At 40.4% G+C, this 19,051-nt stretch overlaps 3 protein-coding genes across 11 annotated transcripts in view; 1 reads left to right on the top strand and 2 right to left on the bottom strand.

Moving 5' to 3' along the window:
* The window catches only part of mRpL33 (mitochondrial ribosomal protein L33), a 143,029-nt gene that overhangs the window by 988 nt on the left and 122,990 nt on the right, over positions 1–19,051 (top strand). The window lies entirely within an intron of this gene.
* On the bottom strand, positions 2–7,965 carry jar (jaguar). 3 transcript variants are annotated; one of them, XM_008203198.3, is made up of 13 exons: positions 7,720–7,965; positions 4,329–4,591; positions 3,725–4,282; positions 3,269–3,678; positions 2,670–3,216; positions 2,432–2,623; positions 2,158–2,382; positions 1,903–2,110; positions 1,616–1,857; positions 1,116–1,567; positions 961–1,002; positions 338–771; positions 2–288 (listed from the first exon to the last, which is right to left on the bottom strand). In XM_008203198.3, exons 2-13 carry the CDS (start codon positions 4,581–4,583, stop codon positions 137–139), a joined length of 3,717 nt encoding a protein of 1,238 aa, XP_008201420.1. In that variant the 5' UTR covers positions 4,584–4,591; positions 7,720–7,965; the 3' UTR covers positions 2–136. The 3 variants fall into 3 exon arrangements, with proteins under 3 accessions (XP_008201420.1, XP_008201419.1, XP_064212485.1); XM_008203197.2 differs by lacking the exon at positions 7,720–7,965 and adding an exon at positions 7,531–7,587; XM_064356415.1 differs by lacking the exon at positions 961–1,002.
* Positions 8,094–18,929, bottom strand: hlk (hulk). 7 transcript variants are annotated; one of them, XM_064356410.1, is made up of 22 exons: positions 18,758–18,929; positions 16,890–17,072; positions 16,351–16,491; positions 16,168–16,203; positions 15,321–15,503; positions 15,131–15,274; positions 14,763–15,077; positions 14,399–14,713; positions 14,035–14,349; positions 13,342–13,986; positions 13,011–13,291; positions 12,737–12,959; positions 12,583–12,633; positions 12,303–12,431; positions 11,769–12,071; positions 10,969–11,100; positions 10,600–10,923; positions 10,225–10,551; positions 10,057–10,161; positions 9,236–9,874; positions 8,864–9,187; positions 8,094–8,816 (listed from the first exon to the last, which is right to left on the bottom strand). In XM_064356410.1, exons 1-22 carry the CDS (start codon positions 18,894–18,896, stop codon positions 8,446–8,448), a joined length of 5,625 nt encoding a protein of 1,874 aa, XP_064212480.1. In that variant the 5' UTR covers positions 18,897–18,929; the 3' UTR covers positions 8,094–8,445. The 7 variants fall into 7 exon arrangements, with proteins under 7 accessions (XP_064212480.1, XP_064212482.1, XP_064212483.1 ...); XM_064356412.1 differs by lacking the exon at positions 10,057–10,161; XM_064356413.1 differs by lacking the exon at positions 12,303–12,431.

Below are 19,051 nucleotides of genomic sequence, written 5' to 3'. Positions count from 1 at the left end.
ATTTTAACGATAAATAATTTATTATCAATAACTTATCATTGTTTACATTTCAATATATAGCTGTATATTTAATACTGCAAAGCTACCTTTTGCAAAATTATCAAAACCCCTTTAACTAACAAACTTATTTACTTTACTATTGTTTTCGATCAGCCGGTCGCACATACTTGGCTCCACCGTGCTTCTCCCACTCCTTATTAAACTCGCTTTCCAAAATTTCCGCCCCTCGTTTCCTCGTCAATCCCGTTTCTTCCAACGAAAGTTCACACATTTGCATATCGTCTTTACCTAAAATTACAAGTGGTAGCAAATCAAATAAAAAAAAAACAACTCTTACCTGCAACAAGCAAAATCGGCGCCTTCTCCGGATGCAGCTCGATCTGCCTTGCTACATACTGGCCATCGAAATGCGCATACCACCAACCCCTTTTACTGTTATCCCCTCCTGGACGTACGAAGGGAATGCGGAAGTACCGTTGGGAGTTATTGTCCAAAACTGGTGCTTTTTGTTGGATCTTTGGTGTCCTGGCGGCTGATTCCATGACTGAGCGCGGGGCGCGTTCGTTCTCGTCCATGATGGTGCGTTTGCGGTTCTTGGCCTTCCAGGCGTGGTACACCTTCAAGCGGCGGTGGAATTCGTGACGGCAAGCTTCCAGCAGTTCGATATCACAGGAAGTGTTGATGGTGTCGCGCAGTTCCGAATATTTCCACTTGGTGAGGTCGTACTTGCCTTTGGCGAGGGCCGCTTGTTGGTTCTTCACAGCTTCTGATCTAAATTTTTGCAAAAATAGTCAATTAGTGAAATAGTGAAGGTTTTCCCGAATCGCCTCCAAACGGCTAAATTGCAGAGTGCTAGATGTACAAGTGCCACGAGAGACAACACTTAAGCACAATTTTTGCTTCCATGATAGTTTAAGTTTAGTAAACTTTGGTTAGTAGAAAAATTACGACAAGTAATACCTGTTGAGCTTGAAAGACTGCCGGGCCGTGTCCGCTCCACCGCTGAATCATGGAAACAAGAAGCATTGATATTGAGCTGCCACCACAATATACATATTTACAATAAAAGCAAGTGTTGAGCAATGCTCAAAAAACAAAAATAAGACAAGTCATACTTTCGAATCATGGGAGGACTCTCTTCGAGTTGTCCGTTACTTTCTTGTGCTAGACGGAGAGCAAGTTCGTGGTCTTGGCGTTCTTGCTCCAATTGTTCCTGATAGCGGCGTTCATCCAGTTCGTCTTTTGCTTGTTGCGCTTGAAGAAGTTCGGCTGTTCTTCGATCGGCTTCCTCTTGGCGTTTGCGTTCTTCTTCTTCCTTCTTTCGGCGGGCTTCCATTTCGGCCTTCTTCTTCCTGTTCTCTTCTTCTTCCCTCAATCGACGTTCTTCCTCCTCTTTGCGCTTCTTCTCACGTTCCATTTCTTCCTGGATTTTCTTCAATCGGGCTTGCTCTTCCGCATTCTTCTGTTCTAGCAACTTCTTCTGCAAAGAATCCATTTGCTTGTCAACTTTCGCAACCAACTGCTTGTAAAGACCGTCCAGGGCGGAAGCTGCCATTTTATCCTCCTTCTAGCAGATAAAAACACAGTTAAAAACCCAAACCGAAATAAAACATACCTTAATACGCCCAATCGTCCCACTTATTTCAGTTTTAAGTTGGTTAATTTCATTAGTTGTTGCTTCTTTCTCTTTCTTCAATTGCCCAGCAATCGCTTCCATCTTCTTTAAATTACCATCAAGACTCTTAATTTTGGTCAAAGCTTTAATCCTCGGGCCGTGGCGTTTTCGAGTCAAGTAACCTTTCACAGTCTTTTGTACGACAACGAGGGCACGTTTCCGGTAAATAATTTTGTTTTTCACTAAAAACAAACAATTATCTCAAGTCGTAAAACAGCGAAACTCACATTTGATAACAGTGAGGGCACAGAACTGTGCTTTGGTCCACCGCGACTTGACAAGGAACTTCTTAACATCAGCGATGATCGCTTTCAAATTCTCGGGATCAGATTTCATGATTTTATCAAATTCGGCGAATTTTCCCGGCCGGAAAAACACTCGGGTGACTCCGAATTTGAAATCCCGGTCTTTTAGTTTCAAACTGTGGAGCATTGCCTGAAAAATCAAACTCAAAAATTATGCTAAAATCACAAACTTCGTACTTCACAAAACGTCTTAGGGTTGAGTTTCTTCAATTCTGGCGGAAGATACTCTTTGTACATGTTGTACAAATCGGTAAATGGGGCCCGACTGGGGTACCCATGCTCCATGAGCTCCAAAACTGAGGTCATGCCAAGGCACTTCAGTTGCATCAAACACAAGGCACCGTCGAATTGATTGTCGAGCATTTTATTATTCGGTTTGATACAACGGATAAAATTGGTCCCCTGGAAGCACAGTTGTGGGAACAAGGCCCAAAAGTTTGGCCCTACTTACATTCTTCCTCAACTTTTCCATCAGTTCGAGCAACTGCGTTTTGAATTTATTGCCGACGCTTATAAACGTGAGTTTCCCCTTTTGTGCATTTGATGTGGCGAAAAGAGTTTGGATCAGCTTGCTTTTGCTGTCTTGGACTATCCCTTCCAGTGATGCGTGCAAGGCGTCATTGTTTTTATCAATGAATTGTTTCTAAAACAAAAAATAAACCCAATTTCACGACTGATTGACTACTTACGGTTTGATAACACACAGCACCGGCGAAATGCCGGATTAGGAAACCTTCATCGTCCCGAAGACTACGGTGCGATTTCAGTTTGGACGATCTCGGTAAACCAATCCTGAACTCGTTAGGCCAGTGTTTGTGCACTTCTGACGTAAAATGACTGTAGGAAGGTTTCGGCAGTTTGGATTCTTCGTCAAGGATTTGGAGAATTCCGTTACTCTTAGTTTCAATTAAATTAATGCAGTCTTGATTATCCACGAAGTTCACCTCAGGCACGCTCAAACCTTCACGTTTGTACAGTTCTTGCTCGTTTTTCAAAATCACTTCGTTAAAGAACTGTTGGAGCTTTTCGTTACAGTAGTTGATACAAAACTGCTCAAAACTGTTAACAGTGAAAAACTCAAACCCGGCTATGTCTAACACACCGATGTAGTAGCTGGAGGTTTGGAACGGAATGCTCTGATTGATTCGATTCACAATGTAATCGAAAAGGTTGCTGTAGATAGCTTTCGCGAGAGCGTCGCGAGCATTATTCGCTTCGTAAACTTTAAGCGGAACCCTAAAATCGTTCAATTAACTTTTTGGGAATTTTTGGTGCAGAAAAATAATACATGATGACTGTTCCTTTGGCCCCACCTCTGCTACTTTGCATGACTCGAGCTTCCAAGGCTTGTCGAAGCTCAGTTGGGTCAATGCCCAAAAGCCCAGATGCAATTTCGAGTGATTTAGCTTTACTTGGTGACACTCTGCAACCACCTCTTGTATCTTCTGGGTTTTCCTCAAACTCGATGTTGCCAAGGTGCAAAACTGCCGCCACAGTCGAGTAGATGTCAAACCGGTCAGAATCACTCAAACCCAACCGTGATAAAGCACCATCAAGGGTCAGAAAATCGGCAATATCGTCGATTAAAATGTCCTTCAAAGGACCGTTTTTGGAATGATCTGCGCTTTTCTGGCCCGGAGTTAACTTTTTCTCATTGGCGGCGGTGGTGAAATATCGCGTACAACCCGATTTGAGATACTAAAATTATTTTTTCTTGTAATTGAAAAAATCATAATAAACATACATTAAAATCGTCGGGTTTAGTCAAGGCCAGTTTTTGTCTTAACCCCTCGGGAGCTCCAGCCATCATCATGTAAAAAATGTGATAGCTGCGTTCGTCGCCTTGCGGCGAACAAATCCGCGACTTTTCCAGAAGGTAGTGGGAAATGTGTCCTCCAGCCACGTGGAAGTTTTTATCGAAGTGCACTTCCATGAATTTCCCGAAACGGGAACTATTGTTGTTCCGCGTTGTTTTCGCGTTACCGAAAGCTTCAAGGACTGGATTCGCGTCGAGGATTTTCTGTTCAATGGGACCCGCTTGCGCCCCCCAATTGACACAGAGATATTTGAGGAGATGTTTGGTGGATTCGGTTTTGCCAGCTCCTGACTCTCCGGAAACTATAATCGATTGGGATTGCTTCAGGGTTTTCATATCGCGAAAAGCCTTGTCGGCGATCGCGAAAACGTGGGGTGGCATTTGGCCCAAAGATTTGCCTTGGTAGTTTTTGATTGTCTGGGGGGAGTAGAGTTGGGGGATGTCTTTGTAGGGGTTGACGGCGATTAGGATGTTTGCCACGTAGGTCTAAAATTCGCTGTTATCGGCGAGCTTACGCGCGATAAGGACTTACGTAGATTTTATTTTGGTAATATCTGATACGGATATTGTTGAGGAGTGAACCTTCGTTTAGGAAAACCATTTCGCAGTTGTCATCGTAGTCTTTATTTACGTCATCTTCTTGTGCTTTGAAAATGTCGCTGAAAGGCAAGACCCGTTTGGGGAATTTCGAGTTGACGGGGATTACTTCAGCACCCTCTACTAAAAGTTCGGAAATTCGGGCAAGGATGAACCCTTCGGTAGGGTCCCGAGCCCAAACCGAGTCCATGTTTCACTCTAAAAATACGTTTTTGTCAATGCCGATGAAACGGTGTCGGTAAAAATTGTTGAGTAAAGACCATATGCCACGTACAGTTATACAGGGATACGGTACTCGTGACCCACTTGATGATACAGAAGAGCAGATTTGCCTCAAGTTTTAATTTAAGCGGCTTTATTATTTAGAATGAGGCGACGTTATGTCGAAATCGACTAAAGAAGACGTTCAACTGCTTCTTACGTTGTAACGGGAGAAAAAATCTATAACCACGAAACTAACTACAACCAATTTAGTTTTAATGAAAGAATAAAATGATAAGTCAAATAATATGAAATTTGAACTCAATTAACACAATTTTCTATAACCAAAATACACCTAACTGGAATACTAAAGAAAGGGTAAAGTTTTATCTATTCAATTTTTAACTTTATTGATTATCGTACGGGTCGTACGTCAGTCTAGATTAATATCAGCTACTTATAAGCAAACATATATTAAATTAATAAACGATAATTTGATAAAAATTGCAAGTTTTATTATGATTAGATTAACTGGGGCATTCAAAAACGTCGGAAAATGTAGAACATTCTTTTAAAATCTTATCTCTTAGGCATTTTACAAATTTTTAAAAAAGTCAATTTTTTTTGGTTAAATTAGATTAGGTAACAAATATCAAGGCAGATACTAACTAGGCATAAATCAGCATCAATTTTTTAAATTCATTGTAGTTGTTAATGTCTTTTAGCAGTTACCAGATTTTTTGTTATTAACACAAACGGAGAACAACTTTGGTTTTTAGAACAATAATTGAGAAGTTTGTGAAAATACAATTTATTACATGATTTGTTGAGATTACTGTGATTGATTGATTATTCGGCCGCTGGATTAAGAAAGTGGAAGTGTTTTTCCAGAATTATAACCAATTGCGGTTGCAACATGATAATGGCAAGGTTACGTGAACGTTCACAGAATTGTTACTGCAATTTTGAAAACAGAATATGGTTCTCAGAAATTGGAATTTGCTGAAACGGTGTCACAAGTAGTAAAAGAACTGTTTTAATTTTTACACCAAACAGATGGTGGATTTGTGAAGCGAAAAAAATCGAGTCAAATTGGGGCAATGTTAAGTGTTATTAAACGTTATCTAGTTTGTTTTTTCCAACTGATATGTTTTACGAGACTCTATTTGTAAATGCAATGGTTTGTTTTAAGTCAGTCAAGTAGCGTAAAATTTTATTCGCGAATAAATATTTTGGTTTCTAAGAGAGAAACTTAGAAAAGAAAGTGAAAATTTCCTTTTTTCTAGAATAATTTTGGTTGGTAGGTTGTACAGTTTTTGATTAGCGATCGATAATACTAAATTTTATTGAAATGTGTGGATAGACTTTGATAAAGCCTTGTCACTGATAACATCTTACAGATATGCAAGACTATAAATATCTGTGAATCAAATAATTTTCGCGCAAAATGAACATTTTTGGTATTTTTTTTGTTTTAAATCTTGGCTCATCTCGTTTAACGGAGTTTCAAATTACACATTCTTGAAAATTCACGCTGGATGAGTTCGAAATGAATAAGTTAATGTACTTTTTACAATCCGTTTTAAATTTACGTCGTTTGTAGATCTCACCGATGCAAATCTGTTGCTACTTTTCACCATAAAATCGCTGTAACCGTTGTTGCTTCCTTATTTTTCTTGACAGACTTTCAAAGAATGACCTGATTGTAACTACAATGACTGATCTTTCGCTCCGTTATTTTATTGTCGAACAAAAACAATACGAAAGTCGAATTTTGCTGGAAATTAATCAACCAGATGATTGGTCACGAAGAATAATTTTTGATTAGAGAAATAGTCAACTGTAGCAAAACCGCACTAATATGGGAACATCCGTTCAAGGCCTTCAAAATTAATCATACGGTGTTTATAGTCAAGGTCTAGGCCTACACTTTCGATTGACAAAACAACAAATTTCGACGAATTTCTCCCTCGCTAATTGAATATGATTTGTTAAACAAGATGTTACGTCGGTAATTTATTTGCTACATCAACTTTGATTATGTTAATTGAATAAACAGAGGGACAAACCGTACGACATGTGCTTTCTAAGAAGAAATTGTAAATAAACGCTTCCTGTTACTAAGAGCTTCAGTTTTCCACACTTTCGACGCAAATGGGGCATAATTTAAATGCAAATTGAGCCACGTCTATGCATCTTCCTTCAATTAGTCGAAGCATAAAAATTAGAATAATTATTAAGTTCATTGTCAAGTGCTAGTTTTTAACATTTCGTGATAGTCTCGTTTCAGTTGGTTTGGGATCACTGAACTAAGCCAGTAAAGCTATCAGGCTGAATATATATATCTTCACCTTCAGTCAATGCTGCTGGAATTCCCTTCAAAACCTTGAAGGCTCTTTTGAAAAAATTCAGTTATCTTAAGTTTGCTCAAGATTAGATACGATCGAAAAAAATCAAAACAGTTTAAGTGAAAATGCAACGCTGTTACGAAACGATAACACTGTTGCAGATCTTTTCGCAGACTCTTGCAACAATAATTACTCAATGACTCATATTACAATGAACAATAAAGACAACAAATTGTAACACCAGCACTTGAAATGTCACGGTTATAAAGTATGATTCTTTGAAGAGTTGAATTTCGAATTCTGGTCTCGCCCTATTGTTGTCTATCGTAGGTAGAAACCTCACTTTTGAAAGGTCATTATTTATGAACGTGGGGATGTTATAGACGTGTAGTTCCGGTAATCTTGTCACCGGAAGTGTTATACAACAATAATGTCACCGGAATTGCGCCAAACTGTACCCCTTTTTGAAATTCGATAAACTAATGAAGCTTTGCTTTGTTTCCCTTACTAGAAAGCGTCAGAATCTCGCATTTTCGACGAAATAATCAGGCTGTAACAGCGCTAATTTAAAAAAGAAATTCGACATACCTATTTTAGGCACGGTTTATACGTTGATAACAGGTGATAGTGTTGTGTGAACTGAAACGTGGCTTGTGATTATAATAATTTAATAAGTGCTCTTATCACTGATAAAGCTACGGTTTTTAATTTGACAAACCGAAATTGCCTTAATTGAAAATTAAGCGAGCGCTAGTATCAGAGAATAAATTGTATTACCTGTTTTCCGCTAAATCCTCCTAGTTTTATTAACAAACTACCGTAAAGTTGCGATAAAACCACCTTGACGAACACCTTGCGCACATATGACCCAGCACTGTGTTTGTGTTTGCTCTTTCCGTTCCACACACCGCGAGTAGCGAAGAATTTTTAAATGGGAATTAAAATGTCCGCCGAGTGCGCACGTCTCAGCGAAACAACATGGAAAGCGCTTGAGTTCGAATGTAATACAAAGAGATTTCGATTGGTGGGCGATTTACCACACTTTTAAGGCTTTTGCGGGGTCACAAAGCTTGAATTTGGACTGGGATTTAGACATTTGCTAAAAATTTTGATACTTGTGACACTTGTCATCATGTCTTGAGTAAAAATCGTTTTACGTAAACTTAATTTATTTATTTACAAGAGTATTTACAATGTTCACCTAAAAGTAGATAACTATATTAATACGTTTATCTATACTTTCCTGTCCATAAATTCTCTTGGGAATGATTGTACAGTCGCTGTACACAAATTAAATTATCTAGATGAACATTTCAGTGGTGATGTATCATGGTTTTCTTTGGTCCAGGATATGACAAAATGGATTACAACTTATAACAAAGGGAATTCAATTAGTAAAAATAAAAAACTAAACCAGAATGACTTGATCTAACGTTCCCTTCATACAAGGATGCTGATAATGCTTCAAGACCACACTTCTTTCACGCGACTTTCATACAAGACTTAGGACTGCTTGGGATGGGGGACCACAGCTTGCGGTTGAGTCTTGAAACATTGGAGGAGAAAAGCTGTGTAAATGACAAAAGCGATGCTAATGGCGAATAACGCGTACATGAAAATGTTCAGTTCGGGTTGTCGGAAACGATTCTTTCGCAACCATTCCAAAACATCAGCTTCGGAATGCATATCTCCGCGGTATATGCTCGGGAAACGTCTTCGGAAGTACACGATGGCGGGAAGATTCGTCACGCCCCATTTTCTGGCGTACCGCGGATCCGCCATCTTGACAAACGTGATATCAAAGTTGTCCGTCTCGCTGTCAATATTCTCCAGCTTTTCCATAATTGCCTTGCTCTCTTCCGAATTAATTTCATCTGAAACAGCTGGTTATTGTGGCCTTTAAACTGTCTAAACTACCAACAGAAAAACACCGTGACGAACTCGTTCTCTTCCAAGAGTTTCTCCAACATTTTTTTGTTCACTTCTTCGATCTCATTTTTGATTTCGAAAACGTCTTGAGAGGTCAGCCAGTCGAGCACTTTGTCGGATTGGGTCAAGTCGCCTTCGTACACCATCGGGGTCTTCTTCCGGAAATACATCAGTGCGGGAAGCGTGTGCAACCCTTGCTCAGCTGCGGCCTCAGCGCTGCATATTTTGACAAAGTCGATTCCGAACATGTCGGCTTCCCCGTCGATTTCTTCCAAATTTTCCAGAATTTCGTCGCATTCGGGACAATCTTCATCGTCTACAAGCCAAAAGACAGTAAACAAAAAGGGGCAAAAACACGGCTTACAGAAGAAGACTGCGAGAAATGGAGACTCGTTGAGCAGTCTTGTTAACATTCTTTCATTGACTGATTCGATCTCATCAGCAAGCTCGCGGTTGTCGTCGTCTATTAGCCATTCGAGCACTGAGTCTTCGTTCTGGAGGTCGCCTTCAAACAGCAACGGATTGCCGTTTCTGAAATAGACAAGTGCAGGGAATGTTTTGATACTGTAGCGTTTCGCTAATTGCGGGTCTTGAATCCGGACCAAATGAATTCCGTAGACATCACACTCATCGTCGATTTTTTCCAAATCTTCCAAAATCTGCTCACAAATGTGGCAATTCTGCTTGTAGAAGTAGACAGCCAAGTATTGTGTGTCTTGGACTAGGTTTTCCAACATGACTCTTGTAATTAACTCGATTCGGTCTTCGGTTCGTTGCTGGATAAGCCATTGGAGGACTTCCTCCTCCTCTTCCAGGTCGCCCTCAAATACGCCCCCAACCCCACTTTCGAAATACATCAAAACTGGGAAGTCGGTCGCTCCGTACTGTTCGGCAATTTTCAAATCCTGCGTCTTGACGAAGAGAATTCCGTGGCGTTCGCAATCGTCGTCGATATTCTCCAACTCTTCCAAAATGTGGGCACATTGTTCACACTCATCGTTATCTATATTGACACAAGAAATTAGCAAAAAGTTTGGGGAAAATCTACTACAAACAAGCTAAAAGGTGTTAAATGTACGTGTAGTGTTAAATAGCTCTAGTCGTTGATCGTCGAAAGAAAAACTTGTAGGAAAAGTGTCCCTGTTCAAGGAAAAGGCATAATACAACACTACGGGTAAAAAGTACCGTCTTTCGCATCTTCTTCCTCGTCCGAAGTGGTCCTAACTTTGTGCGCCTTCCTCCCATGTTGCTGTTCCTGTGCACTGCACAAATCACACAGAGTCTTGTTCCCTGCACATTGTTTTAGCCACCATAGGTTAGCCAAGCAAAATTTTTGAACACGCGACTACTTACAGAAATAAACAGCCAACGCGTCTTCTTCCTCAATCAGTCGTAACAACTCATTGCCTTCAGTCGCCTCAATCACATCACCTGACGGGTCTTGCTGTGTCAACAGCCACTGCAAAATCTGCTGCTCGTCGTACAAATCCCCGGCATAGATGACCGGTTCTTTTGACCCTAGTTTGAAGAAGAGAATAGCTGGGAGAGCAAACACTCCGAATTGTCTCGCCATTTGCTTGTCGTCGATTTTGACGAAATTGATTCCAGCAGCGTCGGCTTCGTCGTCGATGTGCTCCACTTCGGCGAGGACTTTCGGACACTGTTTGCAGTCGTTGCTGTCTGGAAAAGTCAGTTAGTTCAGGGTTGGGGCCGGTTTTGTATACCTACAGAGGAAAACGGCGACGTAGTCGGACCTTTGGCGGATTTTTTCGAACATTTTTCGGTTCACACGTTCGATGTGGTCCGTTAGTTCCATGTTTTCAGGGTCGGTGAGCCAATCGAGTATCTCTTCTTCATCGTCAATGTCGCCGTCGTATTTAATCGGCTTGCCTTTGCGGAAGTAGGTGATTCCGGGAGGGTCCCGGAAGCCGTATTTTTTGGCCATTAGGCGGTCGCGCATTTTGACGATTTTGATTCCGTATTCGGCGGCTTCGTCGTCGATCAGTTCGACGTGTCGCAGGATTCGGGGACTGTCCGGGTCTTCTTCCTTGTCTACAACAAGTTTGTTATTTGTGAAGGACGTAGCAGGAAACTTACAGAAAATGACAGCAAGGAACTCTTTCGTCTCTATGTATTTGAAAAGCATGTCTCTGTCGATTTCTTCAATGCTCTCGTCGTCCTTTTGGTCGGTCATCCAGTCTAGGACTTCGGTTTCGTCGAGCAGGTTTCCTGTGAGGAAATGACTGTTGATTTTTTAATTTGCCGTATTTTGGAGAGAGACAGATTATGGAATGGCTCGTTGTAACTTACCGGGTTATTGGCTATATGCATACACTTAAGCGGATTCTTTTAGGGCGTGTTTTTGCATTTAAACTATAAAGTAACAGTAATAGAAAACAATTTATTTTAACGTAAAAGTTTACATGTGTGTGGTGTTATTTACATGCGAGGTGTTCGGCAGTGATTTTAGCGCTGACACCGATGATAACGTTACATCCCCGAATGCAACTGCAAATACGTAGAGCCGTTTTGAAATGTTACCGTTCAGGTGTATTCAGGGCGTTTGTTATTGTACAGTGAACAGAATTATACAGTCATGCGTTCAAAAATGCTACATCTAATACGTGTTCTATACAAATGTTAATGAGATTCTAACAATATTTACAGTTGAAGAATCAATTAAGCCGTAATAATCAACAATTTAACAGAACGAATTACTTTTTCTTATTTTTTTAACACAAAACAAGTCACTCAAAAAGCCTTAACAAGAGCAGAAAACAAAATAGTTGAGTCGTGGATCGCTTGAAATAATAAATAGTCTGCGTCGAAGAGTTCACGCTTCACATGGAAATAGTGTTGATTAGAACCCGCTACCTACCACCACCATATATATTTACCGGTCCCGAAAAAGCCCTTTTTTCCCTTTCCTTTTTCCGGTTTGACCGGTATAATTTTCTCTTTGATTTCCTTAGTTTTGGTGGGTTTGTTAGCCTTTGAAACGGTTTTCATCGGCACGGATCTTTCTGGCTTTTTGATCTCTTTAGGTAAGGGTCGGTTTTTAGTGGTTTTAGCTCCTTTAGCGGCTAGTTTTGCAAATTTGCTTCCTTGAGCCGGTTTACTAGGACAGCATTGGTAGGGTTCGTAGGAAGGGTTGGGAAGCTGGCCTTTTCCCCCCATTCCGATGTAGAAGCAACCATCCCCTGCAGCAGGAAACATAATGTCAGAATTCACTCAAAATAGAGGTAATATTAGGAGCATTTAGCTGTTAGTAACTTAGAGGTAGAGAGGAGTGAGTCTGACACTATGTCCTGCATGCAGCATCAAAGGGAAACACATGCACAGACAAGGACACCCACTCCAGAAGCTCTGTTACACCGTTCCAGGCCTGCCGGTCTCGGTCCGCGTACTCAAAACTTTCTCTTCCCGTTTACCTGAAAACATCCCCTTAACCAAATTATTCTCTTCGCTATCGTCGTCATCATCGTCGTCGTCGTCTTCATCGTCGTCGTCGTCGTCATCGTCTTCGTCGTCATCATCCTCCTCATCCGAATCCTCATCACCTAGGACATCATAGCAACATGCAGCAATCATGCAACACACACGCCCGCGACCGAAGCATAAGCCAATATTTTTTTCAACGAATTTTAAGTCGCGTTTACAGTTTAACATTTAGAAATTTAGAAACAAGAGTAATGAGAGAAATTTTCTTACTTTTCTGGTCAACTAGCCATTCCAGAACTCTGTCCTCGTTACTAAGATCACCTATAAAATACCTAAATTAATCACTAAACCAATCTCAGAACTACTTACGAAAATACTTTGCGAATCCTGTTAAGAAAATAAACACCACACAAATTTTGCTTACCATCATACATTATCGGCACTCCTGTTTCATAATAAACCAAAGCCGGAAAACTAAATATACCAATCTCCGAAGCCAGTTTTTGATCTTTCGATTTAACAAACTGAATCCCGTGCTTGTCTGCGTCATCATCGATGGTTTCCAGCTCTTCCAGAATCTCTTCGCATTCTTCACAATCGTCGGTGTAAAATAGCACAGCCAGATGTTCCACATCAGTTATAAGCCCCTAGAGAAAATTTATTACTCCAACAAACGCAACTAACGACTCGCAGTTTACTTGAAGTGTTTTCCTATCTACGCTTTCAATTACGTCAGGTGCGGAATCACGCAAGTTCAAGACCCAGTCAAGAATAGCCTCTTCATGCATCAAATCCCCAGAATAGATATCTCTGAATCTGTGTCTGTAGAACGCCAAGGCCGGAAGTGATGGCAAATCGTACTCTTTCTCAATACCCTCATCGGAGATTTTGACGAAATCGATATCTTTGTCCTCACACTCATCGTCGATGTTTTCCAACTCTTGCAAGATTTTTTGACACTTTTTGTCACCTTCTTTATCTGCAAGCAAGAGCGTTAGAATAACCCAAACACAATATTTATGTTATTACAGAAATACACCACAACGTGATCATTCTCGGTCAAAATCTTGTCCAACATTCTCGAGTTGACTTCTTCAATTCTGTCGGGAATCTCCAGAGTGTCTTCGTCAGTAAGCCACGCGAGTACCTCATCTTCGTCTTCAATATCACCAGAATAGATCAGCGGTTCTTTGTTACGGAAGAATACAAGTTTCGGGAACGTTTTAATTCCGTGTTTTTTCGCCATAACTGAATCTTCGGTTGTGACGAAGATGATGCCAGTTTCGTCAAGTTCGTCGTCGATATTTTCCAATTCATCCAATATATCGTCACATTTTTGCCCTTCGTCACAATTGCCACTGAAGTAGACTACCACGTATTCATGTTCTTGTATCAGATCTTCGAGGATTTCATCAGTAACTTCTTCAATTGTTGCGGAAGTTTTCTGCTCGATCAACCATTGGAGAACCTCGTCTTCGTTCATCAAGTCTCCTTCATAGAGCGAAGGAATTTTATCTTCGAAGTAAACTAGAGTTGGTAGGTGGTCAATTCCGAACTCCTTAGCTTCAGCATCGTTGTCAATGCGGACAATCACAATTCCCTCTTTTTCCAAATCGTCGTCAATATTTTCGAGCTCGTTTAACACTCGAATGTCTTGTTTGTCATCCTTATCGTCTGGAAGAATTTGATATAATCGGGATATTTCGTTTTGATACAACTTACAAAACAAGACTGCGAGATATTTGGTGTTGTCGATCAGACGATCCATCATTTCGTCAGTGATGTCAGGGATTTCGCTGTGCTTTTTTTGGTGGATGAGCCACCCTAGAAGTTCGTCTTCTTTTAGTAGATCACCTTCGTAAAGGTGGGGGATTTTCTTTTCGAAGAAAACTAAGCTGGGGATTACGTCGATCCCGTATTCTTTGGCTTCTCCACTATCGTCAATCTTCACAAATGCGATGTTGTTTTGGTCGCATTCATCGTCAATGTTTTCTAGTTCCGCCAAGACTTTCTGACTTTTTTTCTGATTCTTATCATCTGTAAAAAATCATAGTGGCGTGTTTTTTATTATTTTTATTAGACTTACAGAACAGTACTGCTACGTACTGCTTCTTGTCAATGAGCAGATCAAGCATTTCGTCTGTAACATCTTCAATTTCGTCACTCTTAACCTGGTGTTCCAACCACTTTAGAACTTTTTCCTCCTCTTCCAAATTCCCTTCGTATAGTGTTGGTATTCCATTTTCGAAATAGACCAAAGATGGGATTTTCTCAATTCCATATTCTTGAGCTTCTTCATCGTTATCAATTTTCACGAAAACGATTCCGAGCTGGTCGCATTCGTCGTCAATATTTTCTAATTCGTTGAGGACTCGCTGTGACTTCCTATCATCTTCATTGTCTGTAAAACTTCTATCAAGACAATTAGACGCAATCTATTTGAAACATACAAAACAAGACTGCCAAATTCTTCCCTTCGTTTATAAGCTTGTCTAACATTTCATCAGTGACGTCCTCGATTTCGTCCTTTTCGAGTTGTTGCACTAACCATTCTAAAAATTCTTCCTCCTCCTCCAAGGACCCGTCATAAACATTTGGAATTCCTTTCTCGAAGTAGACAACTGCAGGGAGCGCGTCTAAACCGTATTCGTCAGCTGCCGCCCCATCGTCGATTTTCACGAACTGGATCCCGTATTTATCACAATCGTCATCAATATGTTCTAGTTCTTCTAACGCCGACATTGATTCCTCATCTCCGTGATCGTCTAAAACATCATACATTATGCAGTTTGGATTAAACAAAACTGGGACGGCGTACAGAAAAGTACTGCCAGATGATCCACACTTGAAATTAGAGTTGAGAGGGTTTTAAGAGTTACGTCTTCGATGATGTCGTCTTCGTCTCCGGTGCTTTTGTGTTGCACGAGCCACTCCAAGACGTCTTCTTCTTTAGTTAGTTCACCTGAAAGAAATTTTTCATTTTGGGTTCTTAAATGATTTGAGCTAACCTTCATAAATGATTGGGATTTGGTGTCTGTAGTAGACCAGTGCTGGTAGAGGTCCTAGATTATATTCTTCTGCCAGATTCTCGTCATTGATTTTGACAAATCCGATTCCAAGTTGGTCAGCCTCGTCGTCAATATTTTCCAATTCCAGGAGGACTTTTGAGCATTTTTTGCACTCTGGTTTATCTATAGATCGGAAGCTTGCATGAGTTGAAGAAAAGTGAGTTTTTTTGTGTGGCAGGGGTGAGAGATGGGCCTTGAGTTGATTTATTGAAGAAATGGGCGTTGGCAATAGATGAGATTAGAAATGCGGATTTTTGAAGACTTGGAGTTGCATTTTGGCTTAATTACGCCCACGCGTGGAAATAGAACAACGGAACCATGACACAAAACGAGTTTGGAATGGTCTAATTAGATTAAATTATGTATAAATGATTTGGCAAAGATCAAGGGTCACAGTTCCCGAGAGCTTGCGTGAAATTTCGGCAACAAAATTAAAAATAAAACAGTTTTCTGGATTCACTCTCTCGGGAGGATCATGCAAGTCAAGTGAGATGACCGGGGGAGGAATGCTGGGGGCCAATAATATACGGCATGGTGGCGCTGAGAAAATTCTTGCAGATTGCAAATACGTGGGGGTTATTTTTATAAAGTTATAAAATAATATAAAGCGGTGCTGGAAGACGAAGACGCATGCGTAGTGCGTAAATATTGCAAAACATCGTCTGCAACTACACTGAATCATTCCACTTTCAGTTTCAAATAATTTTAATGAGATTTTTGCTTCTAATGAATCAAGTGTAGATTTAGACGTTCCTGTTTAGACAACCAAAGGGAAACATCTACTTACTGACTCCTTTATTGGAACACGTACTTGCATCAGGACCTGTACATCACACACTTGATAAAAAAGTGGTTGAAACATTTATCACATTCCTAGATATTATACATCTTTCCCCAGAATTGTTAACACAAAAGGAGTGTCTCGTGTATATTATCTATTTTCCAGAAAACAAAATCAGGAAACACTTACAGAATAAAACAGCTACAAAATCGGTTTCCTGGACGATTTTGTCCAAAATTCGCGAATTGACTTCTTCTATGCGATCGGGTAAGTCCATCGCTTCCAAGCTCGTCAAGAAGTCCAAGACATTCTCCTCATCCATCAAGTCTCCTGCAACAGAATTTGGAGATATTTTCAATTTGTGTTAAAGTATTTTTAGCAACTTGTAATTTCCATCGTGAATTCATGACCCAAGTCCAAGTGAGAGAGCTATTTATATCTCAAACAGTTTTAATGTCTAACCGAAATTTTTCATCGCCTCTAAATGACCTAAATCACATTAGATTCGCTTCAATTGAATCATTGTCGTAAAATAAATTTGATTTTCTGGTTACGAACGAATAATGGATTGCCATCAAAATCGCTTAAACACATCAGTAATGTTTGTAAAATAAACAAACCGAGCTCTTTAATCCGTTTGATTACTTATTTAAAAATAAATTCTAAATTTAAGACGATATGACAGATTTTCGGAAAATTCTCGCTTGGAACTTTTCGGGCGGGCGTACCTTCGTAGATAATCGGTTGTTTCTCTCTAAAATAGGTAAGTGCAGGAAATTTGGTGATGCCATACTGTTTGGCCAGTCGTTTATCGTTAATCTTGACGAAGTCCACTCCGAACGAGTCCGTATCGTCGTCGATTTGCTCCAACTCTTGCAGCACGCGGTCGCACGTGGTGCAGCTACGAGCATCTGGAAAAAATCATTCCTTTTCCCTCAAAACAATGTGAATAATGAAACTGCATTTCGAATCTATGCCAACATATTAATTTAAATTTTGAGTGAAGGTCGGAGCTTTGGCTCGCCGCCAAACTATTGCCCACCTGAGTTTTATACGCGGAAGCGCCTTTTCGATATGCCATTGCCTGACAACCACAAAACGCCAAAAGAAAGTGGCCAGAAGTTGCACAATTTCGAGCTGGGAGAACGATTTATCTACTTGTTGATCTCGCTCGAATCCAAAACATTAGTTCATGATACATAATTTAATTAGGACGGTTTGAGTTACACGTATTAATCGTATTTTTAGTTGGCTACGCGTAATTTGGAAGGCGTTTGCGAAAAATTTCAAGACGCGATTAGAAAATTTATGGCGGCTTTTAATGAATGAAAACGGAAAACTCTGATCGACACTGCTTAAAATAAAATAATTTGTAAAATACAATATAGCTGATCCAAACTGTAGTGAAGACTTCTTTAAAAATTGTGAGCCAATTATTTACTATGTATGTAGTTTTTTTAATAGATTCTTATTAATAATGAGAAGAAAGAAGAAGAAGAATGAAAGATGGGATTCACTAATGTGTTTGTTATGATTTGTTATTATGTTGTTTTACAAAACGAAACGTTATAAATAGAAGATCTAATGCACAAAATCTCATTGTAGAATCGAAAACAACAAATTTTGTGGGTGGTTCTGGGCACCTACATCTATTTCAAAATTTTTCAGTTGAGTGAAAACATGTATCAAAAATGTAAAAATAATTTTTCAGTCTGCGAATCAATCTTTATGGGATTCATATTTTTGCGTTCCTGGGAGCGACAGAAAGTTTAGTTTTGTTTAATTTTTTTTATTTCAAAGAGACGAAGCTGCCAAAGTCGTTTTTTGGCTTGTATGTTTACAGTTTGTTTAATGAAACGAAAAAGGAAGTGAATAATAAATTTATTTTAGTATACTTGTAATTACAGTTTGTGAAAAAATCAATTTTGGTTGTTCAGACAATTTGGGACTTTTCTACTTTCCACTTAAGCTTTGTTTTTACGAAATTTCCATATGAATGTTAAAAATAGAGCGGTGTAATGGAGAATCTTTGATTTTTATGCGGTGACAATGGTTCGAAAAACAAGGGATTTTGTGGGTAGGTCCGCACACCTACGTCTATTTCAAAATTTTTAACCGAAAGCCTGAAATAAAAATTCTAAAAATATGCAGACTGTTGTCTTGGTGAAATATTTTGTAATAGCCACAAATACGTGTCTGGTGACAATTTAAATATAACAATAGTCCGATTTTCGTATTCGAGCACAACTTCGCGAATTTGTGAGCACTTTTTCGTAGTGGGTGTCGGAATGAGATGAAGCATCTCGATCCAATTTTAGCCGATCCGCGCTTTCGCCTCCTATTTATAATGGCTTCATTATGCAGGTTGTATTTATTTTTACGGTCGGCAAAGAGATTCGGGTTGCATCACAGAGTGCGGGAGGATGGCACGTGCAGATCCGCTGTAGTGGACGTCCAGCAGGACACTGAGGCGCGCCAAATCGGGATATGGCATTTCCTCTCCCGGACCGACACTCTACACTCACTGTCACGATCCCCACTCTGGATGACCCGCTTCGTGGGGCAGTTAACAGCAACTCCACAGGAGGGTACTTACACCAGAACACGGCCACAAAGTCCTTTTCTGCCAATACGCGCTCCAGCTGCTTGGCCGTGACCTCCTCGATGACGGGCTCCTGGGTCGACGGGGCGCGCTTGGCCGTCGCCAGCGCCACGAGCACCAGCCACCACCACATGCTGCCGTCCACTGAGTGAAGGAATCGGCGTCGCGACGCCAACTACTCCCACCACCGCAGGCCCGGCTCGGGATGGCAACCTGGACCTATCTCTGGACACCACCATAACGCCCCAAAACAATTCCCTATTCGCTCCACGCTCTCCTCCAAAGAGA

The sequence above is a fragment of the Tribolium castaneum genome, chromosome 4 (assembly GCF_031307605.1).
Source record: "Tribolium castaneum strain GA2 chromosome 4, icTriCast1.1, whole genome shotgun sequence".
Lineage (NCBI taxonomy): Eukaryota > Metazoa > Arthropoda > Insecta > Coleoptera > Tenebrionidae > Tribolium > Tribolium castaneum.
Note: the sequence above shows the minus strand (reverse complement) of the source record. Positions and strands in the feature narration are given on the sequence as shown.